Raw genomic sequence first — 12,806 nt, forward strand, 5'->3', positions numbered from 1 at the left:
GAGGTTCACACCGAATTTTAGAAGTTGAAGCTGAAAGTATAGCGTTAAAGAGGTTATGTTCCTACGGAATATTGCGTTATCCAGGTTTGACTGTACGACTCAATGGAATCGACTTTGACCGGTTACCCCTGATGCGGATTACGTGTGGCTCGGCCCCAAAGTCTAACGCAAGCACGACATGGGATTGGCTGTATATCGCCGATGAAGTCTCGTGCTCCTCTTTTTACACGTACATTTCTCGATGTGTTGAAGCGCCAATTCGGCCTGGACATTGATATACATTGCCTATAAAGCTATAGGAGCATAATCAAGCTATTCTTATAGCCGGAGATAGGATGCAGCATCCGGAATTGGAATAGTCGGCGCCGTCGTACCTGCCAAGCCCGAGTCAAACGCCTCAAATGTGTGGGGAATGGTGGGAGGCGCCGCGTGTCCAGGGCGTGACCTGACTGGGTTGAGTTGACTTTTGGGGACACCGACGACTCTTCAGCCTCTCTCTTCTCTGCCGCTTCTTCTTCATGAGCCGGACAAAGCTGCGACTTCGTTTTCCTTTCCCTTCAATGTCACTCGCTTACCGGCCTTGATCTGGACACGCTGAGATCTGGACCGCTCACGAGATCTCGCCAAGCACGTGTCGCGGTCAAGAACAGTCAAGATGAATGTCAGTCCACCGCAATGCGCCAGTACCACCGAAGGCGCCGAGCACATCGCTAACACCCCCTCCAGCTTCTTTGTCTCCCGCCCGCGCTGCTCGCCTTCATCGCCGCCCTCCCCCTCGCCCACGCGCAATACCCTCCGCCCGCCTCGTACCAGAACATCCTCACCTCGCCCGTCAACCCCAATGTCTCGGTCGCGTACAAGCAGCCCACGAATGGGACATGTACGACCGCCTTCACCACCCAGAAACAGTACACAGGCTACATAAGCATACCGCCGTATACGCTCGCTCCAATCCAGCAAAACTACTCTATTAATACTTTCTTCTGGTTCATTGAAGCGCGGCAAACACCAGAGACGGCGCCTCTCACAATATGGCTGAATGGAGGACCAGGCTCGAGCAGCATGTTCGGCCTGTTCAATGAGGTGGGGCCTTGCGAGGTGGTACAGATGGCGGATGGAAGATATGGCACCCAGATGAGGACGTTTGGCTGGGATCGTGCCTCTAACATTCTCTTCATCGACCAGCCGAATCAGGTCGGCTTTTCATACGATAGCACCACCAATGCGTCGCTGGATCTGTTCACAAACGAGATCTTCGAACCTCCAACACCCCCAGATTCGCAGCTGCCGAGCTTCATGTATCTTAACGGGACATTTGGCACGGCCAGCGAGAACGATTCGAGGACATACGCGACGACCGCAAACACGACTCAGATCGCCGCGAGAGCGACATGGCATTTCCTACAGACTTGGCTATCTACGTTCAGCCAGTACAATCCATCCACAAGGCCGAATGTTACCACTACGAGTTCGTCTGAACCGGCTGGTATCAATCTCTTCACCGAGTCGTATGGCGGCAAGTACGGCCCTGTCTTCGCCACATACTTCGAAGATCAAAACACCGCCATCGCCAACGGCCAGCTTCCTAGTAACAGTACTCTTCCCATCAGGTTGCAGTCATTGGGCATTATGAATGGTCTTGTCGATGACTTGATCCAAGACTACTACTTCCCCTATTACGCCTACAACAACACCTATGGCATCGAGATTATCTCACAGACCGACCAGCTCAACGCGCTCAACCTCTTCTCTAATCAATGCCAGCCTGCGATTCAGAGCTGTCGCATGGCGAACCAGGACCTCTTCGGTGACAACGAACAGGCCAATCAGCTATGCGAGGCCGCGCAATGGACATGCAACAACCTCACGTCAATCGCCACTGCGCATGGCTACTTCCCCTACGACATACGCCAAAAGTCACCCAGCCCTGATCCCTCTGCTGCATACCAAGAATACCTGAACCAGGAAGACGTGTTGAGTGCGATTGGAGCTCGAGTGAACTACACCGAAAGCAGTCCATATGTCCAGCAAGACTTCATCTCCACCGGCGACAGCATTCGAGGTGGCCTTATTGAGGACATTGCAGATTTGTTGAAGCTTGGCGTGCGCGTCGCTCTCATCTATGGCGACGCCGACTTCTTGGTGAACTGGTATGGTGGACAAGCTATCGCATACGCAGTCGCAAATTCTCTACCAAACTACCCATTCCCCACGAGCGTCGCGGCATCTGGAGCCGGTATCCCTCCCAGCTACGCAAGCGGCTTCGCGAATGCAGGATTCGCTGAGATTGTCGTCAACGACTCGTACGTCGGCGGTGCAGTAAAACAGTACGGCAACCTCAGCTTCAGCAGAGTCTACGATGCCGGACACTTTATCCCATACTACCAACCCGAAACGGCCTTCCAAATCTTCGCCCGCGTCATCATGGGCACCGACCTGTCCACCGCCGCAGACGTCGACCTCTCATCCTTCGCCTCGAACGGCACGGCCAACGCCACATACACCGCCTCGGCACCACCAGCGCCCTCACCAACATGTTGGGTACGCAACTGGAACGGCTCGTGCAGCACCAGCGACACCGAAGCCATGCAAAACGGCGAAGGACTCATCAAATACGGCATGTACGTCCAGAACTCAGATAGCATCACCCTGCCGAGCACGAGCGTCAACGCGGGCATTCCTGGATCGCCCATGTCGACCACGTCAAGTGGGAGCAGAGAGGCTAAGGCTTCTGAGACGACAACGACACCGTTGACGGGTGTGTACACGGCTACTGGAACGCCCACTTCCTCAGGCGGTGCGGCGCCTACGGCCGTTCCTGGACTGGACGGAAGGGTGGGAATGATCCTCTCAGGCGCTTTACTCGGCGCAGCGGTCATGATATGAGCGAGTCGGAGTGTAATGTCTAAAAGTAATAATTGTGTTTTCGATAGCACAGCGACGGGTCGGATGGGTCAAAATGGGAAGGGATTTGGGATGTCGTGTCATCTATCCGGGTCGGTCGTTGGCCGACGTTGTTGTACTGTCTTATCATGATACCCAGCCACTGTGCATAGAAAGGAGAAGAATGAAAAAGGAGCCTAATCATGACGACGTGCACGAACTTCGAATGACCTTTCCTTCACACTTCACTCAACTAGACCGCGCAGAGCCAGTACTCTACATCCCTTCCCGGATTCTGAAAAAGCAACCAACCATGCTCTTCCTCGTACTTTGTACTGGGTCAAACAGCTCGTGAGCGATGGTGATAATGAATATAACATTTTGAGCATGATGTTTTATTTCAAATACCAATGCTCCGCTTTTGATCGGTCCCTCTTTCTAGCTACTTCTGTCTATGCATTTTGGTTGTCGTTCTCATTCCCAGCCAGCCAGCCACGAACCAAAGCCCATCTCCATCTCCTCTCTCCTCTCTCCTCCATCCTCCATCCATCCACCCATCCATCCATCCACGCACAGTCAAGTCTCTTAAGCCCACATAGCCCTAAACTTAACATTAAACTGCGCATGCAACGTCTGAAACGCCTTGAGCACATTCTTCAACCCCTCGCCCCCCTCGCCCTCCCAACTCGCACCATTACCCAACAACTCCTCCGCCTCCTCCGCGGCGATCTGCTTCTTCGTCGCTTCGTCCGCTTCCTCCTCCGCTTCTTCATCGCCCGCGAGATCCTCCCAGCTATCCGCGTTCTTGGCCTGTTTCTTCGTGGGCGCTTCCTTGGGCTTCGCGCGCTCGGGGAGGGCGACGCCGGAGTCGGCGGCGCTGGGCGCGGAGATCTCGCTGGCTTGGTCTTCGACTGCGGCGACTTTGTCGTCTTCTTCTTCTTCGTGGGTGTCCATTCGGCCCATGATGTCGAGCATGTCCATGTCGCTGCCTTCCGACAATTTCATAAAGTTCATGAGACTCGTGATGATGGTGGCGAGGACGAGCGAGAAGTCGTTGAGGAGGAACCAGATGTCAGCGCGGCGGATGCCGTTGGCGCGTTCGATGGTGAGGACGTCGCCGTGCTTGAAGAAGTCGAGCAGATAGGCGTTGAGCGGAACTTCCATCTCTTCGGGGTAGACGTCCATGTGAGGAATGACGGCTTCTTCGAGGAAGACACCGTCGCGGGTGGTCTGGCAGAGGTCGTGGAGGCTATCGAAAGAGTCTCCTGCTCCGGAAAGCGCCACAAACGATGAACGAATGTGAGTGGGTGGCAGAGTCGGAATGCCAGCTCCAGTCTCTTCTGCGCCGACCTCGAGGCCAGATAGTGGAAGCTTGCTATCTTCGGTACTGATGTGCTGCTGCACGAAAGTCTCGACGTATGCACGGAAGACCTTCAAGGTCTGCTTGTTGTGGTCCATGAGAATCTTCGATGCCTTGCTTGGCATAGGCGGCAAGAATACGATCGATGATGAAGGCTTCACCACCTTCTCACGGTACTCAGCGTCCGCTTGACGGCACTCCGCACGGTTGAAAAGATGCGACATGATGAGCATCAGTGTCTCGAGCGTGTCCTTCTCGTTTGTGGCGATGCCCGCACACAGCTCGTGGAAATAGCCCTCCTTCAACAGAGAGTGGAAGGCGAAAGATGAATTCTCTGTGAAGTACAGATGACTGACGAGACCGGCGAAGTTGAGTGGTGCACCATCAGACCCCAGAAGATGCTGACGACGCAAGTACTCGATCGAGAAACGAAGATGATGCATCGTCTGGTCCTTGAAGGAGGGTCCGCCCATGTAGAGGCGTGGTTGTGAGAGCAGGGCGTTGATTGCGCTGACAGCGTACTTCGCACCGTCTGACTCATGCAGAAGAGTGAACAGTCGAAGGACCAGAGTCGTCGTGATGGGGAAATGACCGTTCAGATCAGGCAGTCTGGAGCTGAGGAGTCTGCATACCTTCTGGCGCGAGACACCTTGGAAAACGACATTTCCTAGCAAATCGAAGCCACGACGACCAGCACGACCAGCGCACTGTCGGTAGTTGAGAGCAGTCAAGAAGACGCTGTCTCCAGAGAATACGACAGTCTTGCAAGGCATGTTGATACCGAGAGCAAGAGTTCCAGTCGCGACGATGACTCTCAAGAAACCCTTGCGGAAGAGGATTTCCACCACCTGTCGGTACTTTCTGTTCATACCAGCATGATGGACGCCAATGCCTCGTGTGAGGGAGCTGATGAGCCACTGCGGGACATCACGACGACGAAGCTGACGAATGTAGATCTCCAGTTCGGAAGTCTGCACCTTGGTGTGGTCGGCGAAGTGGTAGCCTTCTTGAGGTGCCTCCGGATCGAACGATTCCCACTTAGTCTCTTCACCGCCAGCCTCATCACGCTGGTTGTCAAGTTTCGAAGTCTTGTCATCGTCATCGTCGTCTTTGCTCTTCTTGGTGGCTTTTGCCTTGCTTGCTTTCGAGGAAGCTTGCTTCGCCTTGAGCTTCTTCCATTGCTCCCAGGCTTCCAGAGTCTTCGCCCACTTAGGACCGGTCTTGCGCTGCTTCAACTCAGCGGACTCCAGCTGCTCAACAACTGCCTTGCAGATCTTCTCGCACTGGTGACGATCGTAGTTGAAGAGAATCGCGGGAAGTGCATCTTGCTCGTGCAAGCGACAGAGCATTGGCAATGTGGTCTTGTTAAGCTCCTCGATTGGCAACACTGCTTGTCGCGAAGACTGCACTTGAGCGGATGTCGTGTAGAGCTCCTCGCGCTCCTCATCACGGAAGCTCTGCTCAAGCTCCTTGACAAGCTTGTCGTAAGGCGAAGAAGCGTCGGCTAACCAAGTACGAAGTACTTCCTTCAAGTCCTTCTCCCACTTGAGGATGTCCACCTTGCGAGAGACCTCTGGCAGGGCCTTTGCTGGGTCAAGCTTGGCTGGTATGCTAAAGTCGGGCGTCTGAACTTTCACCATTGCTTGCCACAAGAAGTAGCAGTCTCTAGGCTCGAGGGCCAGATCCTCAGGAATTCCGCGAGATTTATCGACAAGGCCAGCCACTGGATGAACAAAGTTGAATCCAGGCAAACCTTCCAGACCAAGAGAACCGAAAGCGGATTTGGCCGGGATACCAGTGAATGTGAACTGCTTCGGCGGAACGTAGAAGTACTTTCGAAGGTCAGAGTACCGGAATGGATGATGGACGGTCACCAACTCCTTTCCAATGGCCTCTTGCGTGGTACCGAGCCATCCACTGAACTCGTCTGGGTTGCCGACCGTAGCTGACAGTGCGATGATAGGACATGGTGCCATCAGAAGAAGCTGCTCCCACACAACACCATCCTCGGCTTGACCAATGGAATGGATTTCGTCGAAGATGATGCGCTTCACTCTGCTGGACCACGAGTTGGCATTCGATGGAGCGAGCAACATAATCTGCAACACGTGAGGCACCGTCACCAAGACCTGACATCCCGTGGGGTTGTTGATGCGGTAGTCTCTCGTATGGATAGCCCAGACTGACTTGCCACCGTACTTGAACTTCTTCGAGTATCGGGCCTGGACTTCAGCAGCAATCTGATTGACCAGAGCCTTGGTTGGTGCAACGTAGATGAGAACACCATCGTCGTCTGCCTCCAAGACCTTGCGCATGGCGTAGAACGAAATGAACGTCTTACCAGCAGATGTCGGTGCGACAACAAAGACACTCTGATCAGCGTCAATGGTGTCAAGTACCTTGCGTTGCCAACCATCTGGCTGGAAATCAACTCTCGGGTCTGGCTTGGAGTCGAAACTCCGCTCCAAGTACGGGCCGCATTGGAGGAGCTGGAACTCCTTGGGTGGTAGCTTAACATCAAGCGAATCGGCCTGGGTCGGCAGAGCGAAAGTGAACGCGAGCTTTCGGTCCGTGGACGCTTCTTGGGTCTGAGGAAGTGGTGGCAATCCCAAAGTCTTGACGGTAAGTTCGAGATATTTGATGATAGTCTTCGGCAGTGGGCCACGTTGAGCGATGCTGCGGGCATGGCTCCAAATCAAAGCGGCAACCTGGATGCGGAATTCCTGCTCTTTGCGCTTGCATGCAGCGATCCAGTAATGCAAAAGGCAGCTCAGCATGTAGAGCTCGCACTCAGGGCCGATGGTGTCTCTCCACGACGGCTGAAGGTGTGTCAAGTACTCCTTGGCCTTTCGGTACCGCGATCGAGGGTCTCGGTCCGCTTCGAAGCCCTTGCAGACAACAGCCCAAGAGCTGGCAATCTTGTCGCCAGCACTCTCGTCCTTCTTCGCTTTGGCAGCAGCAATCTGGTTTAGCATGGCCTGCTTGCCAGCATTCTTCTGCGCAGTCTTGCCACCACCACCCTTCTTGGGGGCTGGCTTGCCTTTACTCTGGGTGGAAGAAGCGCCACTATCAGAGAGATCAGACTCGGCGGGTGAGTCAGTACCCGATTTGATCTTCGTGGCCTGGCGTGGTACGCCGACAATGATGGTCTCCGGTTCCAAGCTCTTACCGACAGCGTTGGTCAAGCTGGCGGCGTAGGTACGCATTTCTGCCATGAACAGCTGGTTGCGCTTGGCCGCCCAGAAAGCAGCCTTTGTGTCAGCAGGTGCGATGGGCCCACGGTGACCCACTGGTCTCTTGTAGTTGTGCCAGTGTGAGACTTCCTGAAAGACCTTGCGTGAAGCCAGACTGCGCTCGCCACTCGCAGCAGCGTCTACGCGGATGCGGACAGACTCGAGATGCTTGTCAAACACCTTGTTGGAGAAAGGCAAGACCGACAGATCTCCAGGCTCGGTCTCTTCGGAGGCTACTTGTGGTGTTGCTTTGTCAGAGACATTCGCAGGTGGCTCCTCAAGCCCGGCTGTCCCAGACAGCGATATCACCGCTTGCAAGAGCTTGTCGAAAGTTGCCTTGACTGGAGCAGTAATCTTTGGCTTCGAAACTGCAATGTTGAGGAACAGACGACCATCGAGGACATCCATGAGGTCGCACTTGTCGCTCGTACCGGGCCAGGATGCGCTGTTCAAGACAGCTTCGATGATGGAAGCGACAGTCTCGAGGAAGCGTTGCGCACCTGCAACCTCAGTGAGCACATCCAATCTTCTCGACGCAAGAGGGAGATGTGTCAAGAGTGCCGCATGCAGAAGCAGTGCAGCTACTAGCCGACCAGTGCCTTCTGAGTCCGAATCCTTGAGCAAGATGCTCGCGGCAATGGCCAATACAAGCTCTCTGGCAGTGAGGTCTGACTTTGAGCCTCCAAGTTTGTCCAACTTCGCGGTGATGTCTTGCTGTGGGAGCTTCGCGGCTGACTTGCTGTCCTTCTCGGGGAGCTGGATCATCTCGCCCCTCTTTCGAGTCTCCAGAACCATGGTCATCACCTTTGTATCTCGCCACTCGAGGCCGTTGACCAGAGCGACGTTGAATCCGCGCTGGACGAATGACAGCACCATTTCTCGCAGTGCTACCCGCTGCTTGGTCGGCTCTGCCTTGGCATCGTCGTCTTCTCCGTGGAGGAACTTCGACTGCCGAGCTACCGCACGAGCGCCGTCGTGCGCCATGAGGAAGTATGGTGAGGTCTTCTCGAGGTATGTGACGAACTCTGGCGAGTCGTGGGTGGTGAAGGTGTGGACGGTGATGTCTGGGTGTGACTTGGCGAGGTTGGCCTGCAGGTGGCGAACAATCGCAGCGCGAGCCAGGAAATACTTATTGGCATTCTTTTGGTCGGCCAACGCTGGCACACAGAGCTCTCTGTTGCCGTCGAAGAAGATGAGGTTGAAATGGCACTTTCGCTGTGCCAGGTGGTGAAGGAAGTGCTCGACATTGTAAGCGGCGTGGAGGATCTGCAGTCCGGTGGTGAAGTCGAGCTTGTCGTCGTCAAAGCAGCGCAACAGCAGCGAGTCGCCCTCGATCAGAAAGAGTTCGTCTCCCGCGTAGTCGCCGACCAGATCCACTCTCCGTGACAGCAGACGGCGGTATGATGCCAAGATCTTGGAGTCGCGGTCGTCGGCCTCGTCGTCGTCGCTGGTGAACTCGGTGGAATCCGAGGCTTCTGCATCAGAATCTTCAACATGGTCGCCGTTGGTGGCGGCTGGGTTGTTGCTCGTCTCCTCTCGAGTCGCCCCGTTCGAGACGGTCGGTTGAGACGCCATGCTTGGCGTGGGTGGGTTGTGCGGTGAGACGGCCGCAATTCGGGGTGTGTTGAGAGAGCGAATGGCAGACGGCAGTGTTACACTTCTTGCGCCTGCGCGATGATAACGAGCGAGCGGAATGAAGATGCGGCGGAAAAAAGGCGCGGTGTTGTTGTTGTGTGTGTGTTGGTCAAAGTTGGTGGGTTGAACATCTCTTCAATTGCGTAGCTGCGCGCAGGGATTTCCAGTTAGGCTTAGCGCCGTTTCTTATCGGTCTTATCGCAACCCCCACTTCGATCATTCACTTCACCCCCCTGTCACATGTTGTCTGAGCTAGTTCTTCGCCACTTCCTTGGCAACATGTTAGACACCCTCACATGCTAAGTCACTTGCGTTTCGGAATGAAGTACCTCCAACGATCTCATCACAAATTTTACTACTAACTTCACTTGTAAATCCACTGGAATCTCACTGACAGTCCCGTTCGAAGTCTTCCCAGTCACTTTCCATCAAATCTCACCGAAGCTTTCCATCAGATCTTGCCAACTTCATTTCAGGTCCCATCAATATATTCACTAGCGACTTCACGACCATCTCTCTTCCAATTTCATTAACAGCTTCACCAACCACCTCACCACCGAGCTTCTGGAAATTTCCACTACATGTTCCAGTCCGCCTCACCCTCATATCTCATCTCAACCTTCACTTACCACCCCTCCTTCCCCTCAAGCAACAGCAGCAGCCTGCAAAGGGATCACATCATAATCACCCAAATCCCGCGAAAACGTCTGATAGGTCCCATCCTGCGACGCCTGCCAGAATTCCCTCGTTCCTCGTCTACAAAATAGATCAGCAAACCCACCCTAAAGCCCGCAGGACCAACGAATGGGGAGCATATACCTTGCATCACTAAACTCCAACTGCACAACCACCCTACTCCCCACCTGATTCCCGGGATAAAACTCCCCCGAAGCATAAACCCCATCAACCGACAGCCCAAACTGCGACCCGGCACCAACGAGATTACACTGTTGGAGCGCCGTGTCGCCGATGGGGACGTTCTGGATGCAGTCGGCTTCGAAGTAGGGCAGTTGGCCCGTGTCGTCGCCAAGGACGTGGAATTGGTAGGAACAGCCGACTGTCGGGTCGCAGCCGATGTAGGAGTCGGAGATGTGCCAGAGGTTGGGGGTTTGTCTGGCGGGGAGTTTTAGTGTGAGGGCGGTGTGGGAGAGAGTGAGGAGGGTGAGGGTGGTTATTAGATGGTGATGCATTTTGGTTGGGTTGAGTTGTCGCTAGTGGGGGATGGGGTTTAGGAAACAACTTGAGGATGTTGAAATCTCGAGAAAGATGGCTGGCCTGGGAGTCTGGGCCCTGCCAAAGTCAAATACTTTTCTCATCTTCTTGTTTTCGTTCCCGATGCGATGGTACCATATTGCCGCGAAGGGAAAGTTTGACCCCTTGACCGCATGAGGACAGAATCGATTTAGTTCCCTGCAAGTCATATCGAAACCCCTGAGCGGCCAAATATTGGATGGCCATTCTATGTGAGCTGCAAAGAAGGCGATTTGTCGTCACGCACAAACTTCACGCTGCTTTTCATCAGCATCAGCATCGCAGCGTGTCGTGAACATCAAAAACCACTTCAACTTCCCAGATACGTGCAAGACGATGTTCTAGAATCTAGTGCAACCCGCACGAGGAATGAGAGTCGTCAACTTCAAAGACCAGGATATCCCGGTTGCTCATCTCTGCAAAGCAAGGACTTGCCAGAAATACGAAAAAGCTTCCGATCACACTCAATCTAACCGACGCCCTGGCCACACAAAAAGCTCCATCTAGACTGTGTCTGTTGAACATGTCTATACAGTACACAAAGCCATCCCTCAATCTACACTACAACCCGCATCAACAACCCCCTCCTCCACAACCTCCACAGCCGGCCCTCCCACCCTCCCCGTCCTCACCATCCTCCCCTCCCCAAAAACCGGCCACCCCGGCACCCCTTCCGGATCCCTCACAAACGCCCCCACCAAATCCTGCAAACCCCTCGAAACCTCGTTCTCATAAGCACCGCTCGCCCCGCGGAAATCCGGGTCCGTGCCAAAGATATACGCCAGATCGGAGAAGTGATAGGCACCGAGCCAGGGGACGGGCGAGACGTTGGAGAAGTTGGCGGCGTTTTGGTAGCGGTAGACGTGGGGATTGAAGGCGCTGCGGAGGCGGGATGAGGTCGCTGCGGGGCAGTTATAGACTTTGTCTGTGATGATGCGTTCGATTGTGGTGTTTACGGACGCTGGGTTTGGGGGAAAGGGTAGGTCGCCGGTGGCGTCGTTGGTGTTGGTCGAGTATATCGCGGGCTTGTGGGCGAATTGGCCGCTTTTGTAGCGCGCCACATAGTCTGTGAAGACGGTTTTGTTGTCTTGGACTGGGTGGAAACTTATGCCGGGTAACGTGCTTGCTACGGTGACTAGTCTTTCGGCGGGGACTTGGCGCATGCATGCGAGTTCTGATGCGGGAGCCGTCGAGTTTCGACACCCAAAGTGCGCGGCGACCGCTGAGAAAGATAGACCGGTGCGGTTTGCAGAGGTGAAGCCGGATCCGAAAGAACCAGAGGTCATAACGTATCCCCGAGCGATTGGATCATCATACTCGATGAATGACTGGAATTCGGCTGAAATAGCTCCCGCAGATTGGCCCTGCGGTTTCCCATTAGACCAAGTTTGACGAGCGAGTCTTGTAACACTCACCCATAGCGTGATCTTTTCTGGATCGCCGCCGAACGCTGCAATACTCTCACGTACCCACTCGAGGCTTCATCGCTACGAGTTAGTACTTGCGTCCCATTATGGTCCACATAATCAACTTACGCTGCCCGCTGATCCCAAAGCCCGACATTGACTTGGTCTAACGCAGGTGTCCCTGGGAATCCCATGATACCAAGTCGGTAGCTGACGAAGCAGGTCAGTGTACAGAATCAACGAGCGATTCATGTGGATATCTCACTTGATCGTCACCACAATATGAGACCGCGTCCGCTGCACCCACTGAGCAGGAATCTGATAAGGCACATCAACTCCACCATTAACGAACGCGCCACCGGTTATGAACATAATGACAGGTAACCTCTCCCGCTGGCGTCGAGGCGCCCAAACCGCAAGGTACAAGCAGTCCTCGGATGCCGAGTTGGCATACGCCCTAGCCGTCTTGTTCTGGCCCACAGTCGCAATCGTGAACTGCGGAACCAAGAAGTTCCAGATACTGGGAGCGGCGGTCAGGTACTGCGGGCAGGAAGGTGGATATTTTGTGGCATCTTGGATACGTGTGTCGTTGTTGGGCTCGACGGGTTCTGGAGGAAGCCATCGACGCTCGCCAACTGGCGGTAGGCCGAATGGTAGTCGGCGCCATTGTCGCACGTCTGGTGTTGTCCCATCGATAAGCCCGGCATACGTTCCAGAGGATATGGTGACGACCAGGTCATTGTGCGGCGCAGGTTGTACTGGAGTATGCGTGAGCATTTGGGCCGCGAAGAGAAGAACGGCAAAACGTAACATTGTCATTGGGAAAGCGAGCGTGGGACTTAACTTGGCAGCCAAACACGTTCGCCAATTTATCATGACATTGCAAAACACGCATTCGGACGTGATGTCATTTGTTTTGACATGATGTTGCCCGACGGTCGAGTCGTTCAGACGATGTTGTCTGAGATTACCTGAAGGCACCCTCTGCTTAGTCGTGTAAGAATCGACGGCGTCGAAGTCTATATCACTCTTCGCCGC

General features: G+C 54.4%; 4 protein-coding genes across 4 annotated transcripts; 1 reads left to right on the plus strand and 3 right to left on the minus strand.

Annotated features, from left to right (window-relative positions):
- Positions 1–655: 655 nt before the first annotated feature.
- M409DRAFT_55723 (uncharacterized protein) lies at positions 656–2,886 on the plus strand (the record flags this gene model as incomplete). The annotated part of the gene is made up of 2 exons (XM_033813079.1): positions 656–661; positions 727–2,886. 2 exons carry the CDS (start codon positions 656–658, stop codon positions 2,884–2,886), a joined length of 2,166 nt encoding a protein of 721 aa, XP_033666192.1.
- A 582-nt stretch (positions 2,887–3,468) lies between these two features.
- On the minus strand, positions 3,469–9,540 carry M409DRAFT_67177 (uncharacterized protein; the record flags this gene model as incomplete). Its single annotated transcript, XM_033817291.1, has 2 exons — positions 3,469–8,963; positions 9,507–9,540. 2 exons carry the CDS (start codon positions 9,538–9,540, stop codon positions 3,469–3,471), a joined length of 5,529 nt encoding a protein of 1,842 aa, XP_033666193.1.
- A 215-nt stretch (positions 9,541–9,755) lies between these two features.
- Positions 9,756–10,301, minus strand: M409DRAFT_55725 (uncharacterized protein; the record flags this gene model as incomplete). Its single annotated transcript, XM_033813080.1, has 2 exons — positions 9,756–9,867; positions 9,931–10,301. The coding sequence occupies 2 exons, from the start codon at positions 10,299–10,301 to the stop codon at positions 9,756–9,758; spliced, it is 483 nt and encodes a 160-aa protein (XP_033666194.1).
- Positions 10,302–10,913: 612 nt separating this feature from the next.
- M409DRAFT_36906 (uncharacterized protein) lies at positions 10,914–12,545 on the minus strand (the record flags this gene model as incomplete). Its single annotated transcript, XM_033810635.1, has 4 exons — positions 10,914–11,726; positions 11,778–11,841; positions 11,898–11,978; positions 12,034–12,545. The coding sequence occupies 4 exons, from the start codon at positions 12,543–12,545 to the stop codon at positions 10,914–10,916; spliced, it is 1,470 nt and encodes a 489-aa protein (XP_033666195.1).
- Positions 12,546–12,806: the final 261 nt, after the last annotated feature.

Source organism: Zasmidium cellare (assembly GCF_010093935.1).
Source record: "Zasmidium cellare ATCC 36951 unplaced genomic scaffold M409scaffold_22, whole genome shotgun sequence".
NCBI lineage: Eukaryota > Fungi > Ascomycota > Dothideomycetes > Mycosphaerellales > Mycosphaerellaceae > Zasmidium > Zasmidium cellare.